The 25,655-nt window shown below is 39.8% G+C and overlaps 1 protein-coding gene and 1 pseudogene across 2 annotated transcripts in view; one reads left to right on the top strand and one right to left on the bottom strand.

Annotated features, from left to right (window-relative positions):
- LOC306842993 (extracellular calcium-sensing receptor-like) overlaps positions 1-25,655 on the top strand; it is a 189,408-nt pseudogene that overhangs the window by 62,353 nt on the left and 101,400 nt on the right. The gene's annotated exons all lie outside the window — the stretch shown is intronic.
- olfcj1 (olfactory receptor C family, j1) lies at positions 594-4,388 on the bottom strand (the record flags this gene model as incomplete). Its single annotated transcript, XM_079373581.1, has 6 exons — positions 594-1,507; positions 1,647-1,770; positions 1,936-2,166; positions 2,260-3,072; positions 3,417-3,702; positions 4,183-4,388. 6 exons carry the CDS (start codon positions 4,386-4,388, stop codon positions 594-596), a joined length of 2,574 nt encoding a protein of 857 aa, XP_079229707.1.

The following is a 25,655-nucleotide window of genomic DNA, read 5'->3' as shown; positions in this document are numbered from 1 at the left end:
AGAAAGAAAGAGCAACCTCTGAGAAATAAATTATATATATTTTTTTATAAGTGTCTTGAAAAAAGATTACAGCAATAAAATATAAAGATACCCCAAGTTTCTCACAGCCCATTCTGAACTATATCATGTCTCAAATGTGAATTTATTTCTTCTATGAGAAACATCTGAAGATATATATATGATAATCACAACTATGTCTCCTGAGCATACAATAAGCAACTCCTGAGCTATAAATTATTTCCAATAATGGAGACTTGAAAGAGAATGCAGCAATACAGTAAAGAGATATTCTATGTTTCTTTCAGCACATTCTTAGTTTTGACCCTTTTTCTCTCAAACATTTCTTGTCATATTTATTCTTCTTTCTTTTTTTACATCTCAGTGTAATTAATATTATGTAAATTATTGTTTTAACTATTGTTTTGTCTAGTGTAGAGTCACATGTAATGTGTGTAGTTGACAAGAAATTCCAAGCACTGACAGCTCATATTTTATACATTTTAGAACATCAAATTAATAAGTTTTATCCATGGATTTGTTGTTGTTGTTGTTGTTTTTTACTGTATATCAACAATAATAAATAGTCATTTTAATCAGAGAACCCTTGAAGAAGCTTTACCCATCAACAGTTTTTTAGAGTTCATGTCTGGTTTTAGTAAAATTATGTAGCACTTAGGAATGAATATACAGAACAACATCCCGTAACTTGATGCTAAAATAGCAAATATCTCCACTGCTACAGTTAATTTTCCAGGAGAACTAACATAGGCTGGGATAAATGTGATCCATACAGCACAGAATATCAGCATACTGAATGTGATGAATTTGGCTTCATTGAAGTTATCAGGCAGCTTACGAGCCAGGAAAGCCAGAATAAAGCACAAGACAGCCAGTAGGCCAATATAACCCAGCACAGCCCAGAAACCAAGAGCTGAACCTGGATTACACTCAAGAATAATTTTGTCTTTGTAATTGCTCATGTTTTTGTAGGAAAATGGGGGTGATATTATTAACCAAATCACACAAATAAGTACTTGTATAAGAGTAAAAGCAAAAACACTGAGTCTCTGTTGAGGAGGCCCAAACCATTTCATGACATTACTTCCTGGAAGTGTAGCCCTGAAGGCCATTAACACAACTATTGTTTTCCCCAGAACACAGGAGATACAGAGGACAAAAGTGATCCCAAATGCTGTGTGACGCAACATACAGGACCACTCAGTGGGCCGACCAATGAAAGTAAGAGAACAGAGAAAACACAAAGTGAGTGAGAAGAGCAGCAGGAAGCTCAGCTCTGAGTTGTTGGCTCTTACTATTGGCGTACGTCTATGGTAGAAGAAAATCAACCCAACTGTGACTGTGAGACATCCACCACACAAAGAGAATGTCACTAGTACATTACCCATTACTTCTGTAAATGTCAGGAATTCAGTGTTTTTGAGTTCACATCGTGTTCTGTTTCCATTTGATTTGTACTCAAGTGGGCATGGAACACATGTTACTGCATCTGAAAACACAGACAATTTAACAAGAGGAAACAACATTATTTTAAGACAGTGCCATACAGTCAACCATACATATTTTGGGCTGACCAGACAGAAACACGATGAGTGTCACTGTTAATAAGAGAGGATTGTCCATCTCACTTGTGGTGTTGCTGAACTCTCCATCTGCACAGCCAATGCAGTCAAAGCAACAAATGGGTTTTCCTTTCAGAAAGGCTCTGCGAGTGCCTGCAAGGCAGGTCTCACTGCATACAGACCGAGGGACCTAAAACACACACACACACAAAGCAAAGCAAAAAATATACATAAACAGTCAGAGAAGAACTAGTGTGCACAAAACTATTAAGTAAAAAGCTTGCTATATTTATGTATGCATGTATGTATTTATTTACATATACATACATACATACATACATAGCTTCTTACATACATTTTTCTGGTTTCCTGCCCAGATTGGATCAATGTTATCTTTCATTTGAATTTGTTGTCCTTCTGGCCTGGATGCATCATACAAGCCAATTGATTCAAATGTTATTATTCCTTCATAGTTTATCTGCCAATTAACCAGAGTGTAACGTGCAACTGGGTCACCACTCTCATCAAAGTAAACGTTTTCTCCATTTTTGGTTGTAAAGTTCACTTGGGTCAGATAATGCAGCACCTATACAGAATGGTGAAATAATAATACCCATGGTCTTTTACTATCAGCTTTAAATTACAGAAAATTACAGAGCAGAATTTCAAAAGAACACACCTGCCAAGGCTGCATTTTCCCTTTCTCTGCACATGTCTTGTTGGAGAATGGCCCGTTCCCTTTGTCACAAGCCAGCAGTCCTTCTATAGCATGGGCGACAGCATACACTGCCTTGTAGACATTGTTTAGCAGACTAGCATCAGACACATCTGTGAAACGCGTGTTTGTGTTTACTAGAGATTCTTCTCCATTGCACATCTTGGAGGCATTGTGTGTGTTTGGATTTAAAATGCAGTTAAACACACTTTCCCACAGCTCAACCAGTCCTGTGTTACCTGGTCTCGAGGAGGGACGACTACTCACAATAAATTCCTTCAATCCAGGAATATATGCATTCGGCACTGCAAAGCCTATTGCTCCCCCTACCACAGCATAATTCATTGGGGTCGCTACATATCTGTATGTGATCCAACCTTCACTTCCAACCCATTGATAACCAGTTACATTTTGGAGGTAAAGCTCTTTTATGAGAATGTCTAAATCATTGCCATCTGCAAAAGCCACTATGACTTTAGATGTAGATTTTTTAATAATGTCTATGACTTCCAAAAACTTCTCTCTTGGATCAGTTCTGTAAATGGCCACAGAGTATTCGACACAGATGCCCTCTTTCACGGCTGCTTCTAGAAAAGTGGCCATTCCATTGTTGCCGTAGTCCCCCCTGCTTCTCACAGCCCCAACCCAGGTCCAGCCAAAATACTTTAGCAGTTTAGCTAGAGCTCTGCTCTGGTAATAATCACTGGGGATAGTCCTGAAGAAGGATGGATACTGTTGTCTATTACTGAGACATGCACAAGTTGCTGAATGGCTAAGCTGAGAAAAAAAGTTAATAATTTAAATTATTTAGCTTCAAATAAAACTAAAAAGGATTGATGTCTGACACTAGAAAAGTAGAACAAAAACTGTGCTTTTGATGCTTTTTTAAGACAGTAATGTTTATGGTATTTCAACATGAATAATCATTAACATAATTGTATCCTGGAGACTAATAACAACAATTATTATAAAAAAATAATAAATACACACTAATTTAAACACATAAACACAGTAAATTGTTACTAGTTGTTACAAGAAATGTCTCAATCATCACTGCATCCAACTGATTTGCTATGCTTTATTTAATAAAAAGAAAAATAAACATTACAAATTTGACTTACCACAGGGATTTTAAATGGACCCATTGTCCTTGCAATGTCTATGGTGGATGTTGATGTAGTTTCTCCAATCACAGCTTGCACAGTAGAGGGACTTACACACCTGTCCTCTGCTTCCATTTGCCCATTCATCAGAGCTAGCGATGCTCCAACAGAGAGAGGGATGCTTGGGCAAGAGCCATAGACACGGTAGCCAAGCACAAAGCCAGGAAGAATATCTGTGCTGTTGTTTATTTCCTCAATGGCAAAAATCATTGTCATTGCATACTGCAACTCTCCAGGATCAAGTCTGAAAAGGGATGATCAAATTATATATATATATATATATATATATATTATTACAGGGATGTCATTCATCACATTAGTTGTTATTCTGTCATTATAATAAATTACAACCTTTGTAAATATGCATTTATAAAGCAGGAATTTTGTGCACTCAGAACAAACAAAATAAAGGTTATCAGGTGCGTAGAACAAAAAGTTTTTAGTCCAATAGGTAGCTGATTTGTCCGCACACTGCAAAAAAAGTGACAAAAGTGCACAATGTATTAAAAACCGACCAGAGAGCAGACGTTTCAGCCCATGCTTTCTTCAGTGCTCATGCACTTTTGTCACTTTTTCACTTTTGCATATGTAAAATAAATAATTGGATTTTTGCTAGACCTTTTTTTTGCAGTATGCGGACAAATTCAGCTACCTATTGGACTAAATATGCATTTAAGCATTTCTTATTAGGTAATATAAAATGAGTGTATTGCCACTATCTTACCCATTACACCGGATGTTTCCTGGATTGGTCGTGAGCGTTGGATTTACACCAACTGGATTTTGGTGGAATGAAAAAATGCCGCCAATAGAGACATCACCTTCTTTTGAGAAATGAAGGAGTTCATCTGTCCCATAAGCTTTACATTTTGGTTGTGCAGCACTCACAGTGCATGTGATAATCATCATAATGGCTGCAAGCAACAACATGACTCTGCAGTACATAAATGCCTTGCTGAAGTTGAGGCTGTGTGGATGAATACAATTGGTTGATGTATAACCCAGTCTGCAACATTTGGCTTCATATAATGCATGTTTACCACCCCTGGCCAATAAGATACAATTAAGATGAGTGACAGAAAGAGAGTTCAATAAACTTTGTTCTTCCTGGGTCCAATCCCAAATCACCTTATCCATCAGTAATTACAAAAGCACAGAAAAATAAATAAATATACAACTTAAATATATACTAAGTGAGTAACAGCTGCCTTTTTAAAGGAGAAGATATCTGCATTGAAAAAATAAAATAAACATGCAGAGCGTGATGTTAAATTTAAACCACCATAATTCTGTCATCTTAATTAAATTAGCTGATAAAAGTAGTGAAGCACTAAATACACTCAAAAAAAAAAAGATTCGGTGTAAATTTACATTTTATGTATTTCAATTGCATAACAATTTTCCATCCATTTAGATTACATAGTTTTAAAATATTTTAGTGGTTTACACGATCTTCCATCACCCCGCAAACCAGCCAACCTCACTCCTACATCCGCTCCAGCCGCCAATAGATCGAGGAAAGCCCCGAAATCGCCTCGCTCGACACCACAATTGTCCCGCTAAAGACCCGGCTCTCCGCAAGCGTCGGGTCTCTACAGCAGGCCTTCAAGGAGCCTGGGCCCCAGTTTTCATCGCAGCAAAGCCTCACTCGCTTCCTGCTTCGGCTCAGCCTTCACCGTGGCTCTGGCGGCCGCAGCGCCGTATGCAGCCAGACCTCTAGCTTCTCTTCCAGATGCTAGCTCGAGGCAGCCACCGCTAGCGGCGCAACCACCAGTGTTGCCAAATATCCTCAAGTAAAATCACTAAAGGCAGGTAATTTGTTGATGAAAGTTGTTAAGGAAATCGCGACATCATTGGATGTTAATGCCACTGTGTAACCATGGCGCAAGTGCCTAGGATGCACACTGGAATTACTCAAACTTTCCTTATTTTTTCACCAGCATTGTTACCTGTAATTAATTTACACATTGCATTTCAATAAATGTATAGACAGTGGTGGTCAGTAACAAAGTAAAACTTCTTCGTTACTGTACTTAAGTAAACTGTACTTAAGTTCAACATCAGTTTCAATGGCGTAGATGGTAAGGCGCATGCTTTTTGCCGCGAGCGACTCGAGTTCGAGCCCACCTTTTGCCAAACATTTTTTTCTCCCTTTTCAAATCTCATATCGCATCAGAAAGGCATTTATTTTCAATAAAAATTAAGAAAATAATCAAAAAGTTGAAAATAAAGTATCGGGTAGGTGTAGGGAGGGCTTTATTGTCCCAATAAGGTGGCATCCATTTAATAAATTTGAATTAAAATTATAATTTACACTCGGTACGTTATTATTGCGTACTGTTTTATAATGTACTACAATACTGAGGTGCAGATAATTGCCACTATTTGCAATAAGTAGTATAAATAGCAGAAAATCTTGCTATTTTAACATAGTGTAAATAGAATCTATAGCTATTTGCACTTAGTGTAAATAGAATCCATCGCTATTTGCACTTTGTGTAAATAGAATCCATCGCTATTTGCACTTGGTGTAAATAGCATCTGTCACTAAAAAAATATGCTATTTGCACTTGGTGTAAATAGCATCTAATTGCTATTTACACTGAGTGTAAATAGCATCTATTGCTATTTTCACTTGGTGTAAATAGAATCCATTGCTATTTGCACTTAGTGTAAATAGAATCCATTGCTATTTGCACTTAGTGTAAATAGAATCCATCGCTATTTGCACTTGGTGTAAATAGCATCTGTCACTAAAAAACTATGCCATTTGCACTTGGTGTAAATAGCATCTAATTGCTTTTTACACTGAGTGTAAATAGCATCTATTGCTATTTGCACTTAGTGTAAATAGCGTCTATCGCTATTTACACTTAGTGCAAATAGCCGCTGCCAAAAAAATATGCTATTTGCACTTGGTGTGAATAGCATCTAATTGCTATTTGCACTTAGTGTAAATAGCATCTATCGCTATTTACACATAGTGCAAATAGCCGCTGCCAACATTTTATTATACGTATCTGTACTTTTACTCAAGTACTTGATCTGTGTACTTTGTCCACCACTGTTTATAGAAAAGATGGATAAGATTAATTTTCGTTTTGTGGATAAAACCAACAGTGGAAGAAGGAAGTTTCACAGTTGATCACAGTGAACCAACAGTAAATGATTAACAATCATAGCCCTAACCCTCAACATTAACATCCTGTGGTAACTAAATTACAGAAGCTTCAGTCTGGATCCAACCCTTAAATAATCTGAGATGACTGAACACCTGAGAAAAGATAATGCCAACCCCTCAGAGGATGCCAATATACATACAACATACAGAATTAAAATTTTTTGCCATAAGTTAAATATATTAAGGTTCTGCAATATATAAATATATTATGGAAAGTTAATTTCTTGTAGAGCTGCTTTGCAACGATTTGTATTGTAAAAAGCACCATACAAATGAACTTGAATTTATTGAATATGGACGTCAATAGTTGCAATTTTTTTCAAATTCTCCATTACGTTCAGCCGTTTCACTGAAATAATCTGTTCAGCTTTCCCCTATATGCGGCGCAAATTAAACGAGGGTCCATGATCAGCTCTTCGTTGACCGCCGTCTCAGCATTAGCCCATTGGAGTGGCTGATAGGAAATTCTGGGGTAAAAAACACCTAATCGATTTGTCAGCTCCGCATAACTACGCGTTTCAGCATAAACACCTCGATTCCCCTCGACGAAATCTCTCCCAATAGTAGGACATCATGCAATCCACGATAAATCATGGGTCTTAGCACCTGGCTGGCAAAAGTCGACATCACCTCAGCTTCCAAGCCATGCTTATCCATCCAGATTCATGGCACTTATGTGGGGTACACTAGCACAGGGAATTCTATTTCATTGTATGCTTAACCTTTGGACGCAAGCAGCACCAAGATTTTCGGATGTGTTATCAGAAACAGCTTATTGGATTTGTCTTACAATCATGCAAGTAATCATCGTAGCATCTACCCCTTTTAGACGACTCAAATTATCCTGAGTATTGAACTTCCTGTCATTTTAGCCCTTTCTTGGGTTTCTGAGATGCTCAGAGCTCACCATCTCCTCTAAATTCGATCCGGACACCAACCCCACCATCTCAGACCTAAGAGTTCTCTATAGCGAAACCATTTTAATAAAAAAAAAAACAATTGGTGCGAGCCTTCCAGCCTTTTTTACTTGCCTTTTCAAGTCTCACGCTTGGCGAGGCTCAGCCTTCTGACACCGTGAATCTTCACATCTTGTCGAACACCAGCCAGAGCCTCCCAGCCAGACAACTTACCTTTTCCACCCTGCGGCCGGAGAGTCTTACCCATCCAGGCTGCGAGCTTCCATCTCCAGTCAGATGACGGCAAGTGCCTCCCGGCCACCCAACTTTACCTTTCTGTCTTAACCTGTCCGTCACAGTGAGTCTTGATCTCCCGACGGACGCCGGCGAGAGCCTCCCGGCCAGACAACCTTGCCTTTTCAAGTCTCACGCTTGCTGGGCGGCCCAAACTCTTTTTATCTGTCAAGCCGATGGGACCCACTTGTCCAACGTTGGAGTATTGAGCTCAAGCCGGAGGCTTCATGGGCCCCCTCGGCCAGACAACCGCCCTCTGTCCTCTGATTAGCAGGGGCTGACGGCCAGTAGAGCCCGTACGCCGACTCCGTGAACTATCCCACTGCAGGCAACTCGGGTCCTCCTGGTCAGGGCCTTAACCACGCTGCTCCTCCATTGGCGGGCAGGGCTCACCCGTCCCAACGTGATGAGCACACCGTTGAGCTTTGGTTCGAGCCCTCCCCGACCGGTCGCCCTAAACCACGCAGTTCACACCAGCCGTGGTGGGGCCTAACCATGCATGCCAATATGTTCCCTCAGAGCTCATAGGCTCCCCTGGCCCTGCAATACTGGCCACTCCTCACAACTAGCTCCCGCCAGATCTCTAGTGAGTATTTTGGGGGGATCTCAGTCTGACGGCTGTCCTACACCCATTGCTTTTTGGGGGATACTCTGGGTTCGGGCCATTCCCGAGCTCAGAGCCCTTCCCCAGGACAGCACGCCAACTACGTATTACCATACTCGCCAAATACGCATTACGTAACTCGTGCTAAATATATGTAAGTGTGAACTCATGAAATGATGTTTTATTAACACTGTTCGGGAGGAGCACGTCAGATACTTAATTGTGCCTAATTAAACACAAGTGGCACGCAATCAAATCAATCTACCCACGGATATAATACAGCTGACATACCTCCACTCATTTGACGGTCTATCAGCATCCCTCCACCACCCCTTCTCCACCAATATCACTAAGTTCTCACCATACTATGGGGGGATACTCTGGGTTCGGGCCATTCCCGAGCTCAGAGCCCTTTCCCAGGACAGCACGAGTATTACCATACTCGCCAAATATGCATTACGTAACTCGTGCTAAATATATTTAAGTGTGAACTCGTGAAGTATGTATTAGTCTCTATGTATCTATCTGATCCCTTAAAACTGGCTTTCTTTTTTATTCTATCTACTTGCTTTCTTTTATAAAACATCAAAAAAACACTTGCTACGTGTACTGCGTTAGGAAAACCGAGACTTGTCATAGCGCTTACATATTGCTGCTCTTTTGTTTGTTTTGATTGCTTCTAATGTCCTTATTTGTAAGTCGCTTTGGATAAAAGCATCTGCTAAATAACTAAATGTAAATGTAATGTTTTAGTGTGTAACCCCTTCCTTGGTGTGTGTTTTGACTGCATTTTTGCCAAATTATTGTTATTTTATCATTTGCAGAAACATGCTTTGTGTTACAGTCACACTAATTCATATATGCGTGTCTGTGTGTGTGTGTGTGTGGGGGTGTCTATTTTACACTCTTGATATTTTAGAGTGTTTCCCCTTTATTGCTGTCCACACTTTTTCTGCATTGTGAATGATTTGTAGATTGTACACACAACATATTCTCTGTATTTTCATATTTTTGCATATTTCCCATTCATTTCCAATGGAGGTAATTTCTGACCGTAAACAACAGTGTGACTATTTCTTTTGCGACCATTTAGCTTTTTCGAATCAAGTCCACAGTTTTTTTTGTGGTCACATAGTGTTTCATCACAAGTTTCGTACAAGTTTGTTGATTATATACAGACTCTTGAGTCATAATTAATTTATAAGAACAACAAAAATGGGAGTCACGTGGGATCGCCGAGGAAGATGGCAGCATAGTTGTATAGCTCTGTAGGCCCACCACTATTTTCAACTTATTCGAATATATTCACTCCACATTTTTATTAGAACTAGCGTCCCTGGTGAGGTTAAATATTTGTGGAATAAAAAGGTGCCTTAGATAGCAGATGTTGACCTCCACATTTAAGTATTTTAAGGGGATTTCGATGAGTCACATGGCAAGGAGACAGACTTCGCCGCCTCACGAGTCGCCGTCGCCTCACCCCAGCAGAAAGATCAAGATTCAAGCAAGGAAAACTTATTATCCAAAATAAGTAAAATTAACTCTACCTTACAAGGGGTGGCGACAGATATGTCATCAATCAAAGAGGTTGTTACCGATCTGGTGAATGCAATCCAAGAAAGGCTGGATGAAGCGGAGGGCCGCATCTCCAACATGGAAGATGTCACCTCGAAGCTCGTCGGTGACGGCGAACTGCACGATAAATGCATGGAAGATATGTGAAATCGAATTGAGGATTTAGAAAACAGGAGCTGCTGCAACAACATGAGGATGATCTGCTGAAAGAGGGGCTGGAGGCAGGTGGAATGATCAAGTTTGTGTATAAAATCCTATCGTAGGGACTGGGAATTGATCCGGATTGAGAGTTTGAGATTGAGAGGGCACATCGTGCTCCTAGGCCCGATGGTGATCGACCATCTAGAATAGTTTTGATTAAGTTCCTGCGTTCCTCAGCCAGGGAGAAAGTACTACAAGTGGCCAGAGAAAAAAGAATCATCGAATGGGATGGATGTAGGATTTCCTTCTTCTCCAACATGTCAAGAGAGTTGTCCAGAAGACGAAGGGATTTCACCATGTCCTGGAGAATGCTGAAAACCGTCAATGTCAAATATACACTGGCATATCCAGCCTCTCTTTGTTTCACATGGCAAGGGAAGAATAGGTTGTTTACATTGAGTGCGGATGCAGAGCAGTTCATAAACCTGTTAACGTTTACCAGAGCGACGCCGCACTGAAGCGTTTTTTTCCCCACTAGTTTAATGTTTATGAATGAATTTAACGTGAAAGAATATCATTAATCTTGACAAACTATATATCATTCTGAAGGTCTAAGCCTCAAGCATCGACGACAGATTGCTGTTTTTCGATGGAAAGCTTATAAGGAATGTACTTGCTACATTTGCGTAAGCAGTACACATCAAAACATGCAGAATAAAAAAGCAGTACATACCAGATTCATTGTAATAACGAGCCACAAACGCGTCCACTGCTGAAATCCCAGTTTAGTTAGACAGGGAAGGGTCCACAGAACAACATCCCAGCGAGCACTTTTAGTCCAACGAAACAATAACATTGTAATAAGGATGAATATTCCTTTGTTTACATTTCATTTCTTCGGGAGAGTTATTGTTCGCATCCCTTATGGAATAAATTACGCTCAAAAACAACATGGTGTTGTAGCATACAGTTTTACAAACAGAATGAGACCGTCCACGGAAAAAAAAGTCTCAGAAAAGCGGAATATAGATTATTTGAATTTGAAGTGTGACGCACGCTGTGACGCAGCTGTCATCTGAGCGGGGCGTAACTTAGCGATCTGCTTTTCCATAAAAAACTGTTTTTTTTCTTCTACATTTTTTGTGTGTGTGTATTGTGTGGGGAATGTGGCCGTATCTGCATGATTATCATATGTATGGACGGACATCAGCGTGTTTATTACCGACTCTTTGACGGCTATCATTGTGATTCATTGATCAGCTATTATTGATTATATGGCCCATCTGTATGATTATCATCTCTATGGAAGCACATCAGCGTGTGATTACTGACTATATGATCATGTCTGCCAATATCACTTCATGTCTGGCAATCAGAATACTTCAGTATACATACTATATACAAAGCAATTTTTTTCTATTTATTTTCCTTTTTTATTACTCAAATAATTATTTTTGTATTTTTTAGTGCTCAAATAAATCACTTATATGATGTCTAAAATTCTGTCTATCATTTTATAATTGAAAAACTATGCAGGAATATGTATAATGACTAAAATTGTTTGTATAATTCTGCAATCCATTTGGTGGTTATTTTTCCTCAAACAGGGGGGTGGGAGGACTATAAATAGTTTCAGAAAAAATATTGCAGGAATCTCATTTTTCATGTTATCTTCTTCAAATTTGAAATATAAACTCTACATCTACGGGAGGCACGTGGCTTTCAATCCATTACTTTTCTGGATTGCTCCAGGACTTATTTCATGTATTTGTACATGAAATAAAAAAAACATTCAGTGTGGAAAAATATTTTTAAAGGCACGTCAGTGTCTATAACTTTTTATCTTTTTGAGCATTATCAACTCTGTGTTACGGTGCTGTGCGGAACAACGGACGCACGACAAGCATAAACAATCAACTTTTCTTTTAATCAGAGATCCAGGAGCAGATACAGACACAGGAGTGCACACACATCATAATAGAAACAATAACCGACAATCAGACATACTAACACAGGAACTTATAAAGGGACAGATAACGAGGATGGACAGGTGCACACAATGACTAATTAAACTGAACTAGGACACAGGGGAAAACAGAAAACCCGACATGGAACAGTCACAAAAAAACCCAACATGTAACATATCGCCCCCTCCCCGCAAGGCGTGGCCTCACGCCGTAACGTAACAACTGAGGAGGGCGGGTGGGGGCTCTGGAGGAGGATGTGGAACAGGAGGGTGACAGAGAAAAGACATGGAGTCCAAACAATAAGTCCATGGGGGAGTGGAGGGTGGGAGGAGCCAAGGGGGAGCCAGGAACAGGAGGAGCCAGATGACGACCCAGGCCACAGTCAGGATGGTGGCCCACGGGGGAGCCATGGTGGAGGAGTGACCGCCGACTCCATGGGGCCGACCCACGGCGGCGGAGCAGGTGGAGGTGGAGCCCGAGGTGGAGACGGAGAGCCGAAGAGCCAGGGTGACGCCGAAGATCCGGAGGTCCAAGGCGGAGCAGATGTCTTCGGCGACCTCGGCGCAGGCGGAGATCCGGAAGGCCGCGGCGGAGCCGGAGCGACAGAGGACATAGGTGGAGCAGGAGGGAAGGAGGAGCCCAACGGAGCCGGAGGGACGAAGGGACGGGGCGCAGCCCAAGGAGAGTAGTCCTGAGGTGCAGGTAGGGGGACGACTGACCAATGCGGAGCCGGAAGGACGAGGGAGCCCGGTGGAGCTGGTGGACAGACGGGATCCGGTGGAGCCGCAGGGTCGCCGGACTGAGGCGGAGTCTGGGTCTCGGAGGCTGAGGGCGGAGACGAGGGATCCTCCAGACTCAACGCCAACAGAGCTGGAGGTCGGCAGACCCGCGGCGAGGCCACACCACAGATGGTGTGCTGAGGGTGAGCAGAGGGGCTGACGAACTCCAGTGATGAGGGTGTTGGAGTAGGAACCAGATCAATGAGAGGCGGTGGGAGAGGGAGGTCGGGTGGGATAATTTCCCAGAAATCCAATACAGGAGCTGGCTTCAGGATGATTGTGTCAGTGTGAAAGTTAATGAGGTTTCCCAGGTCCAGTTCATGCTCACCCTCAGCGGTGGCGCCGTGGGCGGGGCGTTCCATCGCCCCCGCGATCTCCACAGCTTTCTCCACCGTCGGATGCACTGCCGGCTCTCGCACCTGGTCAGACGTTTGGGGCTCGGGCTCCGGGACGATCGGCAGCTCTGTCGCTCCTGATGACGATGGCTCAACGACCGCGGCAGGCTCTGGCTCTCCGTCTGCGGTGGGCTCGGGCAGCTCCGCGCTGCGGGGTGGTAGTGGACTGGGCGCTGGGTCCCGAGTGGGGCTGGTGTCATTCTCTGCGAGGTCCACGGTGAGTTGCGATTTGCAAGACACCAGCACCCACTCGATAAAGGCGGCGAGGCTCTCTCGAGGACCGTCCCCGGACAACTGCCTATGTGTGGTGATGTTAAGTCCAGCTTTGTAGAACGTGCAGAGGCAGTAGTCCGGGAAGTGTGTTAAGTTGGCCAGGAACAAAAAATCCTCGGTGTGGTCCTCGAGAGAGCGGTCCCCCTGCTCCAGCAGGATGACGAGGACAGCGGGATCCATAATAAAAAATAAAAAACTTGGCAAAAACCGGGAAAATAAAACGGGGGAAAAACGCCGCAAACTTGCTGTTTTGGTCGGTTATTCTGTTACGGTGCTGTGCGGAACAACGGACGCACGACAAGCATAAACAATCAACTTCTCTTTTAATCAGAGATCCAGGAGCAGATACAGACACAGGAGTGCACACACATCATAATAGAAACAATAACCGACAATCAGACATACTAACACAGGAACTTATAAAGGGACAGATAACGAGGATGGACAGGTGCACACAATGACTAATTAAACTGAACTAGGACACAGGGGAAAACAGAAAACCCGACATGGAACAGTCACAAAAAAACCCAACATGTAACACTCTGGATGATGGATAGTAAAGCCTAGAGTGTCTTCTTTTCAAAGATACCTAATTTGTTTGTGTAGCACACTTTGTCAGGAACTGTTACCGTTTTAATTTAGTTAGGTTATTTTCACCTGTGAGGCCCAAAATGGGGGGCGAAGGTTAACAGGTTAAGGAATATTGCGGGGCACCAGAATAACGGGACCAAACCACCAAAGTTCATGGCTCAGGTGCATTGGGTGGGAGCAGGAATCGAATACCTCTGCTGTCTCGGAACAGTTTTGACAGCCAAAGGCCAGGCTGGATAGCTGAATCGGCACTTCACGAACCGCAATCTCGGGGTGTTTGAACAAAGACGATCCTCATTTGTTTTGTATGACTGTTCTTTTGTTGTTGTTTCTTGTTCTGATTTTTTCTGTTGTTAAGCTCAGGGTATGGGTTAGTTACTTTTTGTTAAGCAATAGGATGTTACAGAAGGTTTTTGTGTTTGAAATGGTCATCCGCTGTTTGTTTAACTTGAAAAAAATTACATTACTGTCCAATATGTCATTCCCCAGTAGGGGGCAGTCACCTAACACATTTGATTACGCTCACAATTATGTGCGATTCATTTGTTTTATAAATAGGTAGGCACATCAGGTTTATAACATGGAATATTAACGGATGTGGAAGCCCAGTTAAAAGAAAAAAGGTCCTGTCATATCTCAAACATAAACAAGTAGATTTATTTTGTGCAAGAAAGTCATGTAAAAGATAACGAAGCACTAAAATTCAAACGAGATTGGGTGGGATATGTATTTTATTCATAATTTGAGAGGTAGAGAGGTAGAGAGACTCACATCATGGTGCCAGGAAAACTGTCTCTCTCTGAATATGAGCAAAACTAAAGAGCTGATCGTGGACTTTAGGAAGAGACAGCAGCAGCCCTACACTCATCTTATGATCAGTGGGACCCCTGTGGAGAGGGTGAGTAGCTTCAAGTACCTCGGTGTAAACATTTCTGAGAACCAGACGTGGACTACACACATCCAAACACAGGTTAAGAAAGCCAGGCAAAGACTGTACCATCTGCGACAGCTGAGGAAATTCAGGGTCTCACCAGCAATCCTGAAAACTTTCTATTCAGGGACCATAGAAAGTGTATTGACTCAGCGCATCTCAGTGTGGTATGGAAACAGCTCTAATCAGGACTGCAAAGCACTACAGAGAGTTGTGCGCTTAGCTGAGTGCATCTCAGGGTCTGCTCTCCCATCTCTGCAGGACATCTACCTCAAACGCTGCAAAAATAGAGCTGTCAAAATCATCAAGGACTCAAATCACCCTGGTAACCGACTATTCACTTTGCTTCCATCTGGTAAGCGCTTCTGTAGCCTGATGGCAAAAACTGAGAGACTTAGGAGGAGCTTCTTCCCCCAGGCCATCAGGCTCCTAAACTCTAACTCTGTGTCATAACAACACTTGACTCCATGTAAATATCACCATATCAATAAGCTATTCATAATTTTTCTCCACCTCATATTGCTTCTATTAACATACCCTGTACAACTTTTTTGCACATTTGTTTTGCAAATTCCTCTTTATTACTATTTAAGTTAACAACATACTGACCTGCATATTTATATTTATATCTTTTATTTTATTCTTTTATTTCTATATAATTGCACTGTCCTTGGAGCGGACCTGACCTGCATTTCACTGGTTATACTCTGTATAATTGTGTATGTGACAAATAAAAATCTTGAATCTTGAATTTACAAGCAAACAAAATGGGGTAATGATCCTAATAAATGAGGCTTAATTTTGTAATGCTAACAGAAGCTAAAGACGAGGCTGGCAGGATTATATGTATAGAAACTCTCATTAATGGAGTTAAAGTGATACTATCCAGGTTTTATTAATAAGATAAACAAGATTCTTGGGAACAAAGAGGGACAAATAATTTTGGCCAGGTTATGGATGGGGTTTTGGATAAGAGTAAACATCAAGGACTTTCTATACCAAGGGACAGGGCTGCCCTTCATATGCTAACAGAGGATATTGTATTGACTGATATATGGTGCCTGGTCAATCCTACAGAAAGAGAGTATACTTTTTTTCTCATTACCATAAATCTCACTCTAGGATAGATTTTTTTCTTGGTTTCAAATTATTTTGTTGATCAAGTTGTAGATTGTAAAATTGGAGCAATAGTGTTATCATGTAACGGTAGAATTGGATATAGCTCTAAACACAGAAGCTGGTAAAAAGGGAAGGTGGTATTACTGCATTATTACAGCATGTATTACAGTAATACTGCATTATTACAGGATGAATGTTTTGGCACATTGTTGGCTGATGATCTGACCTCTTTCTTTAAACTGAATATTGGAAGCACTGATAGGTTGGCGTCTGTATGGGAGGCCTCAAAGGCATACAGTATATTAGAGGGAAATGTATTGCTCAAGCAGCAAGAAAGAGAAAGGAAGGAAGAGACTTGGTTAAGAACTTGGAAGCAACTATTTGTACAAGGGAGAAGGAGTTGGCTAGACATTACTCTAATGATTTATATCAGGATATTTGTAAATACAAATTTCAGTTACATGACATATACAATAAAAAAGCTGAGTATGCAATATTTAGATTACGGACTAGGTTTTATGAAGGAGGTGAAAAAGCGGGCAAGCTCCTTTTCAGTCAATTAAAATAACAAAACACTGCTAACATTATTCCGGCCATTAATAAAGGGAATACAATGTATCACTGACAAGGGAAATAAATGAGGTTTTTCAGAAGTTCTTTTAAAAAAAATTATGCTTCTTGAGGTCGTTCGGATGAAGGAAAACTGTAAACATTTTTTTTTTCTAATATAAAGTTACCTAAGTTAGATGCCTTGCAATCAGAGTCTCTAGATGTTCCCATTACACAAGAAGAGGTCAAAGCTGCAATAACCTCTATGAAGCCTGGTAAATCGCCGGGGGCAGACGGGCTTCCATCAGAATACTACAAAAAGTATGTAGACATATTGGCTCCAATTTTAACAGAAGTCTATACAGAGGCATTTGAAGCTGAAGTGTTACTTAGTACTTTTATGGAAGCATTGATAACATTGATACCTAAAAGGGTTAGGGATTTAACTGATCCTGCTAATTTTAGACCAGTAAGCCTTATTAATGTGGACTGTAAGGTGTTGGCAAAAATTCTGGATACACGGTTGGAGAAGGTTCTACCAGGTATAATTCACAAGGACTTCATCAAGGGAAGGTCATCAGCTGATAATTTGTGAAGGCTTATTCATCTGATGTGGCTAAACACTTCAGAGAACACTTTGATCACAGCTATATCCTTAGATGCCGAAAAGGCTTTCGACAGGGTGGAGTGGGGCTTTTTGACAACAGTCCTGTCAAATTTCGGGTTTGGTCATGTTTTTAGGACATGGGTTTTGTTTATTATATAAAAATCCTAGAATGATGCCAGTGGCAGTGATGACAAATGGCATAACTTCCCCGTTTTTTACGATTTCAAGAGGCACTCGTCAGGGATGCCCATTGTCCCCGCTATTATTCACAATAGTTTTAGAGCCTCAGGCCATTATGATTAGGGAAGACCCAAACATTAAGGGAGTAAGGGGGGTAGAGGAGGGCATGGAACACAAATTAATGCTATATACAGATGATATTTTATTGTTATTTTGTGACCCGCTCAAGTCTTTACCTCGATTAATGCAAATGATTCAGCTATATGCAAATGTGTCAGGATACAAAATAAACTGGGTGAAATCTGAGGTTATGCCAATATCTAGAACATGTCATTCCTATACTGCCGTCCAAAGGCAAAGCGCAGTAACTACACATCTGGTCAAAATTGAGTTAAGTCATAAAATCGGTTTTGTGGCATCTGTTCTGTCTTGTGACAAAGTCTCCTGGTTCAGTTTTGTCCCATTTCAGAGAAACGAGAGTGTCAAAATTGCAGTAACTACAAAATGCAAGCTAATACCAAGGCAAACCGGAGTCAGGTTACTGTGTTCTGGCTGTGTTTTTCCGGCTTTGACACCGCAGATACTACACAGTCTGCCTTGGTATCCTGCGGCCAAATGATGGTTGAACTTGTATTAAAACGCAAATATCCAAAGACAGGTAAGGAAGATAGCAAAATATTAACTCCTTGCAAGGCAAATGACAGCTTTATAATCAGTAACTAGCCAGCCGGTAGCAAATTAAACAGCCTACCTGCTCTATATCCACTCTGACAACATAATGATAATCTGATTTATAATCGTATTGATGTTTGTTGATTCGGACATCTCTCCACGTTTCAGGAGGCTAATCCAATTATAGTAACAGGGGTTATTCCTTCAAAAGTTACCTGGCTCCGGTAAAGTTATATAATTCATCAAAGAACTGTTCTGTATGAAGTTATACGGAACACAGTTTGTCCCCTATTCGCAGGCATACGCCATATACAGACCATGCAAATAACAAATTCTTAATTGATAAGTAATCATTCTTTTTGCACAAATCACCATTTCAGGAGCGGGACTCGCGCTGACTGCAATTCCTCTCACAGTCCACGTTTTGATTTTGGCAACTTAGTTTGGGTGAATGCAAACAACATGATTATCGTGAGCACAACATCCAGGCAAGAAAACACGCATTCTACTCGAAGTATGAGTTCTTTCACTATTTCACAGGCCAGTGGTTTGTGTGTAATTTGTGTGAAATTTTTTGTATGACATTGAAATTTATTTTAGCATAATTGTACATAAATATGTTAAGCAAACAAATTAGATTTGTTTTTTTTTTTCGGAGAACCTTTTATACATATACTTAACCGCAGACATGGAAATGATGCACAGGATGTGTTACAGTACAAATAGCCTATTTTGAGCATCCCTTATCTTGTCCCTTATTTTCCTGTAAAGAATCACAATTATCCCTTATGGCATCCCTAGTTATATTGTTAGGCAAAGTTTGAATTGTGTGAATTTTTAACTACCGTTTTAACTACTTGGTCTGTAATGAATTACTTTTTATGAGCAAAACACTCTTTATGGTGAAAAGACCATTGCGATAAGATGATCTTGAGCGTTACAACTGAGCAATTGTAACATTCACAACATGCAAACATCAATAAAACTATTAAAGTTATTAAAAACAATCAACATGTAGTGAGAAACCCAACAGGAAAGCTGGATGAACACATTTAGTTTACAGATACTGCACTTTACTTTTGCAATAGTGTTTTAGTTGTGTGAGGTCATCCAAAGGCAGAGTGCAGTATCTGCATTTTGGTGGTCAAAGGTCAAATCGGTGCTCATGGTTTATATCTATATAAAAAAAAAAAAATCCTATGAAAGTTAATGCATTGCCACTAATCTACCCACATGTTTGACTGGCTGATGTAAAAATTTTAAAGGCATTTTTTCCCAGTTTCAGTGTTTGCGTAGTTACTGCACTTTGGCTTTGTAGGGCAGTATACAGTGACCCAATTTGGCTTTAAATTGATTCCAAAGGGTATGAAGTACCTTGGGGTTAAACTAACTCAGAATTTGGAAGATAATGATGTTGAATTATGAACCACTGCTGTCAAAGTTAAAAAATAATGTGGACAAATGGGAACAGCTGAAACTTTCTTTATGGGGTAAAGTGAATGTTGTCAAAATGGTTATTGCTCCACATTTCAATTATATATCCATGATACCTGTGAACATTCCAGACCCTATCTTAAAAAGATATGATACAATTATCAAGGATTTTCTGTGGGAAGGAAAAAGACCTCGGATTAAAATGAGTAAATGGATTTCCCCAAGGGACAAAGGGGGCCTTGGATTACCGGATGTGAGGATGTATAATTTATCTTTTGAAATGGCCAAACTGGTTAACATTGGAGTGAGACAGACTCTGAGCTGGACTGGATCAAAATAGAACAGACACTGGCCTCACCATTTCATCCCATACGTATTCTCTCTTAAAGCTCTGGAGCTAAATGGGACTCAAATCCATTGACTCAAGACACATCTGGAGCAAAATTCATAAACTGTGCAAGACATCACATCATAATCATATGCTTCATTGTGGAAAAATCCTGACATCTGTACAGGCAAAACAGGGGTGTTCTGGAAACAATGGCAGCTTAAAGGGGTAACTGTAATTGGTGATCTATATGAGAATGTAATTTTTATGTCATTCTGAATTGATGAAAAAATATATTGTGGCACAAGGAGATTTTTGGAAGTATCTGCAGATCAGACACTGTGTTAAGAACAAATTTATTGCAAGTGACAACCCTATGTATACCTATCTTAAGTTAGCATGTGAAACTCAAACTGCTTCTATGTGTTACAAAATAATGCTTAATGTAACTGCAGATACTTGTAATAACCTGAAAACAACATGGCAGAAGGATTTGGGGATTTATATTCATGACAATGACTGGCTGGATATATCTAATGTGGGAAAGAACATACAGGAAGCTAGGGGGAAATTCATTCATTACAAAATAGTACATAGATATTATTATACACCATCTAGACCAAACCTGGGCATTTTGCGGCCCCTAGGCTATTTCCGGCCCTCTCGATATCCTTGACCGACTCACGTGAAGTAATTGGTTAATTAAAATTGAAACGCATACGGAGCCGTGCAATGCCCAGGTCTGTTAAAGAGAGTCAATGGAAATCTACGTTATTTTGCTATTTGTCCGCAACATGACATGAATATACTATGAACACACAATCGCACTGCTTTTATTTTGAAGGCAACTGTATATTTTTTTTTTTATTTACATACGTCCATGCGTGTGATCGTAGGTGCTTAAAAAAGTATGGGACTTGAGAGCAGAAATTCAGGAGTTTTGTGAGAAGAAATTCAAGGACATCCCAGAGTTCTCAGATGCTGACTGGATGGCAGATCTGGCTTTCGCTGTTGATGTGACTGCACTTATGAATGAACTAAATACCAAACAGCAAGGCAAGGGCCTCTTTATACATGAAATGTACAGCTTAGTGAAAGCTTTCATGAGAAAGTTTAAGTTTCTTTCAAGCCAATTGGAGGGCAATGTTCTTACCCACATGGCTACACTGAAAGAAGTCACACCATCAGCTGATCAACTCCACAGGTACTCGTCCATGTTAGGGGCACTGCATGGTGAGTTTGCAAGATGATTTGAAGACTTCAAAACAATTGAGAGTGAAATGCACATGATTTCTTGTCCCTTCACTTGCTGTGTGGACAATGCACCCATTGATGTTCAGCTTGGACTCATTGACCTGCAGTCTGATAAACTACTGGCAGAGCACTTTAAGTCAGTATCGCTGCTGCATTTTTATTCCTCTCTCAAAGAGGAAAACTTTCCACACATTAGAAGTCATGCACAGAGGATGTTGGTTCTCTTTGGATCTACCTACATTTGTGAACAAACTTTCTCAGTGATGAACTTTAACAAATCCAGATACAGATCCTCTCTCAGTGATGATCACTTGTGTGCTATCCTTCGCATGTCCACCTTGGATATTCAGCCTGACTTCAGTGCACTTGTTCAAGCCCAACACAGGCTAGATTTCTCTCACTGAACAAGAAAACAAAATGTTTTATATAAAGTTTGTGTTGTGATGCTATGTTACAGAAGAAGGACACGGACAGGGAGATGGATGATGAACCAGAGTTTTGTCAACAGGTGAGCAGTGAAAGGCGAAACTGGTGAGTATTGCAATTGGAGGTCTTCGGTAAGTTGCTGAAGGGTAATGAAGATTCTTCTTACGATAGGGAGCGGAGAACTGGTGATGACACACACCTCGCACGACTTGCAGAACTGGCAGGAATACAGGAACAGACTGACAGACGGACTTCGGAGAACACACTCAGGAGGAAACACTGTAGGTAAGTTTGATTGGACAAAAGCGTCTGCTAAATGACAAAAGTAAAAAAGTAAAGAGTGTAAAGACCATCGACTCTACCGTGCGACTCCACCGGGCAGGGACACCGGCAAGGGATAGTAGTAGCTTTTTATTTAATTTTTTCATTGATATGTTTATTATTGAAATGTTGTTGTTATATGCATGTGTTAATTTGATTTAATTTCTTTATTTTCTTAAATATGTGGGTAGATAGTATTTATAGAGTTGTAACTTTTTAGTTTTAGTTACTTTTTCTTATTTGTAAGTCGCTTTGGACAAAAGCGTCTGCTAAATGACAAAAGTAAAAAAGTAAAGAGTGTAAAGACCATCGACTCTACCGTGCGACTCCACCGGGCAGGGACACCGGCAAGGGATAGTAGTAGCTTTTTATTTAATTTTTTCATTGATATGTTTATTATTGAAATGTTGTTGTTATATGCATGTGTTAATTTGATTTAATTTCTTTATTTTCTTAAATATGTGGGTAGATAGTATTTATAGAGTTGTAACTTTTTAGTTTTAGTTACTTTTTCTTATTTGTAAGTCGCTTTGGACAAAAGCGTCTGCTAAATGACAAAAGTAAAAAAGTAAAGAGTGTAAAGACCATCGACTCTACCGTGCGACTCCACCGGCCAGGGACACCGGCAAGGGATAGTAGTAGCTTTTTATTTAATTTTTTCATTGATATGTTTATTATTGAAATGTTGTTGTTATATGCATGTGTTAATTTGATTTAATTTCTTTATTTTCTTAAATATGTGGGTAGATAGTATTTATAGAGTTGTAACTTTTTAGTTTTAGTTACTTTTTCTTATTTGTAAGTCGCTTTGGACAAAAGCGTCTGCTAAATGACAAAAGTAAAAAAGTAAAGAGTGTAAAGACCATCGACTCTACCGTGCGACTCCACCGGGCAGGGACACCGGCAAGGGATAGTAGTAGCTTTTTATTTAATTTTTTCATTGATATGTTTATTATTGAAATGTTGTTGTTATATGCATGTGTTAATTTGATTTAATTTCTTTATTTTCTTAAATATGTGGGTAGATAGTATTTATAGAGTTGTAACTTTTTAGTTTTAGTTACTTTTTCTTATTTGTAAGTCGCTTTGGACAAAAGCGTCTGCTAAATGACAAAAGTAAAGTAAGTAAGTAAAGTAAGTAAACACGGAGGTAAGTAGTAGACATAGAGCTGTGAAGCTAATGCAGTCCTCTTCGTATTAACGAGACCTGACACTGAGGGCTGCGAGGTGTGTGTATTTATGGTCTGGTTGATTAATGACATGATCTAGTGCAGGTGCGTGATTAGTATTCTGGTGAAGGAGTGCGTTGTGATTGGCCGGTGACAGAGCCAGGTAGATCTGTGACATGTTGGTCTTTAAAACATGTACTTGCATTTTTTTATTAGTTGACAGTTTTTGAAACTTCAAAAAAATTGCATTTCCAGACTTCAGTGTACTAGTTCAAGTTCAACACTGGCTAGATTTCTCTTACTGAAAAGAAGAAAAAAAAGAACTCGGGTAAAACAATCAAACAAACAACACTTGGCATTTCTTGTTTTTTTATATGAAGTTGATGTTGTGATGCTGGTCAAACAAATGCATTTCCATTTGCAAACTGTTCTTATGAATGTTTATTAAATAGTTATATAATTGTGTGCTCCACATTTTCATCGTCTCATTGTAATGTTTAATTTACTGTTTTTTATGAAGAGATATAATATATTGGGTAAGTGTATTGGTTTGGCCCTCAAAAACCGCTGCAGTTTCTAATGTGTCCCCTTGAGAATATTAATTGCCCACCTCTGATCTAGACTTTAGAGGATGGGTATAGCTGGAAATAGTCTATGTTGGAAATGGAAAGAAGAAGAGGGCACTTATTTACATATGATTTGGGAATGCTCTTTAGTTCAGCCATTTTGGTGTAAAATTCTGAGAATACTTGAAGAGGGGTTGGGCTTTAATTTACCTGTAAAACAACAATTTGTGATATCTAATATAGCAAAAAATTAATTTACCCTTATGAAGATTGGTTGTCTCACAGCTGCCAGGATCATTTTACACTATTGGAAATGCCCCAAAACCCCTGATTTGAAAGACTGGATTGATTGAAATTGCATCATATGTGTGGATGTTGGGAAGATTGCAGAGTGAGGGAAAAAAAACAAAAAAAAACATGGGATCATTTTTGGCAGCATATAAAAATGGTGTGATGAGTAGGACTCCTTAACAACTGTTTAATTTCCACATGCTTTTCTTTTGTTTTGTAACATAAACGTAATATGTAACTTAAAGGGAAACAGTTTAATTAAGCTCAAAGGGAATCATTTATTATTTTATAGGGAATTTGAACAGAATCACTCTTTTACAGCTGAATACTGACTCAGCAGCGATTCAGTGGACGAGCCGTAACATCAACTCTGCATTGGATATTAAAATCCAAAATATAGTGAAAACACTATTTAATAGCAGTAACAAGATTGGCAGATTAAGACATTAACTTGTGAGCACAAAACAAGATACTTCTCTTTTCAATATAAATAAGGCTTTATTTGATCAATCTAAGAAATGTACTACACATGAACAAGCATTCACAAGTTGCAGAAGGAGAGAAAGTAAGGAAAGGATGAGTTTAGAGTATGAAAATGTGATATCCCAAGTTTACAGCAATATGTGCTATTGCATCAACCTGAACAACCTTCAATCACTTATTTAACCCTCGCATTGAGTTTCTCAATGAGGCTAAAATTTGTATTAAACACACTGGCTCAGCAAAAATCTGGAGGTTACTTGCTTGCATTGCCTGTGTTAAGGTATTCCCTTGTGTCGTTGTCATTGCAGACCAGGGTTTTCCTGAGGTTGCTGATTGGCTGGAAGTTCAATAGGCTTCGAAGTGACGTCTTGGCCGTTGGCCGAAGATGCGGAGTTGGTCTGGTTGAAGTTTGAAGCGAGTGCAGTCGGAGCTGAACTTTGCAGCAAACTTACATTAAAACACGAAACTCAACGGAAAGAAAAGAAACTAAAGTAAAAGGATAAACGGATGTAACGAGACTAGGTGGTTTTTCTTCTCATCGCATTAGCAGCTGGCACGTAGGCCAGAGCACGCTCAAAGAGCAGCGTCAAAACGTGGAGACAAAAGCAAACAGAGACGAGCAAAAAGAGAAGAGCAGGTTTGATGGTGTCCTCAGTTTTTAAACTCGGCTTTTGGACACATCCCAATGCTTGTCTTGACCAATTATAAATGATCTTAGCTAGGGTTGTTGCTCTGTTTCTCCACCCATCCATAAACTCATCTGATTTTTACAAGCTCTTGCAAAGTATACTTTTGGATGTGATTTCTATAAACAGAATATGATACATTTTACAAAGAATTAATTGGAAGAAACCTTTCAAGCATGAAGAGCTAAACACACACATACCAAACATGAATACCCTTAAGCTATTCAATAGTTATTAAAAAGACCTACCCAATATGTGATTAAAACATGAAAGTAAAAAGTGTGGGTTACATACATAATATGGGGTAATGCATAGAAATGTCCTTTTATTCTGCAGTCATAGACTCATGTATGCTTTGTACTATAAAAGGATGTACTTTTTACTATAAAAAAAGTATATTTTATATCTGAGAACTAATTGTAATCGTTTAGCACGCTATTAAAATATATTTGTGAACAGATTATTAATAATAAACATGGTCTGAA

Source organism: Barbus barbus, assembly GCF_936440315.1.
Source record: "Barbus barbus genome assembly, chromosome: 23".
In the NCBI taxonomy this organism is placed as follows: domain Eukaryota; kingdom Metazoa; phylum Chordata; class Actinopteri; order Cypriniformes; family Cyprinidae; genus Barbus; species Barbus barbus.
This window is presented reverse-complemented; position numbering and strand designations above follow the sequence as displayed.